The 625-nt window shown below is 36.3% G+C and overlaps 1 protein-coding gene across 1 annotated transcript; it reads right to left on the bottom strand.

Moving 5' to 3' along the window:
- Positions 1–6: 6 nt before the first annotated feature.
- Positions 7–466, bottom strand: LOC117121484 (uncharacterized aarF domain-containing protein kinase 2-like; the record flags this gene model as incomplete). The annotated part of the gene is given in 1 exon segment (XM_033266683.1): positions 7–466. A coding segment is annotated over 1 exon segment (131 nt), but the record flags the coding sequence as incomplete, so codon positions are not given.
- Positions 467–625: the final 159 nt, after the last annotated feature.

Here is a 625-nt window from a genome sequence, read left to right as displayed (position 1 = left end):
ACACAACATGGTATTATTTCAAAAATTCTACTTCCTTTGATTTGGATGGTTAGGACTACCTGTATTCGCTTCACGTCCAGAGGTAGTCCGATCATCCAACAATGAGGGAAGTAGAGTTTAGTACTTAATCTCAAGCCATGTTGTATTTCTTGATTCTATAAAGCTTACTTTCATAATAGATAAGGTTCTTGCTTTGATTCTTGACTTGGTAGCCTAAAATGTAGTCAATAGGTACAGTTTGGCTGGCTCTAAAATATCCTTCTTAGATAATGCTCCTGCTTTGATTCTTGGATTGGTAGCCTAAAATGCAGTCAATAGGTACAGCTTGGCTGCCTCTAAAATGTAGTCAATAGGTATGGCTTGGCTGCCTCTAAAATATCCAGGTCCGGATCCAATGACCGTCCAAGCCCTTCAAGCACCATAATGGCAAGGATGATGCACGCAAAATTACTTTCTAATTTCACCTAAGAATAGAGAATGTAAACACATACTAAAATGTCCTCACCAACTGTATGGTAATTGCCAAAATTGCACATTATGCAAATATCAGTCTTAAAATGTTTTTTAATTATTAGTACTACAGTACTGTAATACAACATTACATTACAATGTTCATCATACAGTA

Source organism: Anneissia japonica, unplaced genomic scaffold, assembly GCF_011630105.1.
Source record: "Anneissia japonica isolate Jap-2015-1 unplaced genomic scaffold, ASM1163010v1 scaffold296109_len625_cov329_single, whole genome shotgun sequence".
In the NCBI taxonomy this organism is placed as follows: Eukaryota; Metazoa; Echinodermata; class Crinoidea; order Comatulida; family Comatulidae; genus Anneissia; species Anneissia japonica.
The sequence above is the reverse complement of the archived record's forward strand: the minus strand, read 5'-3'. Positions and strand labels throughout refer to the sequence as shown.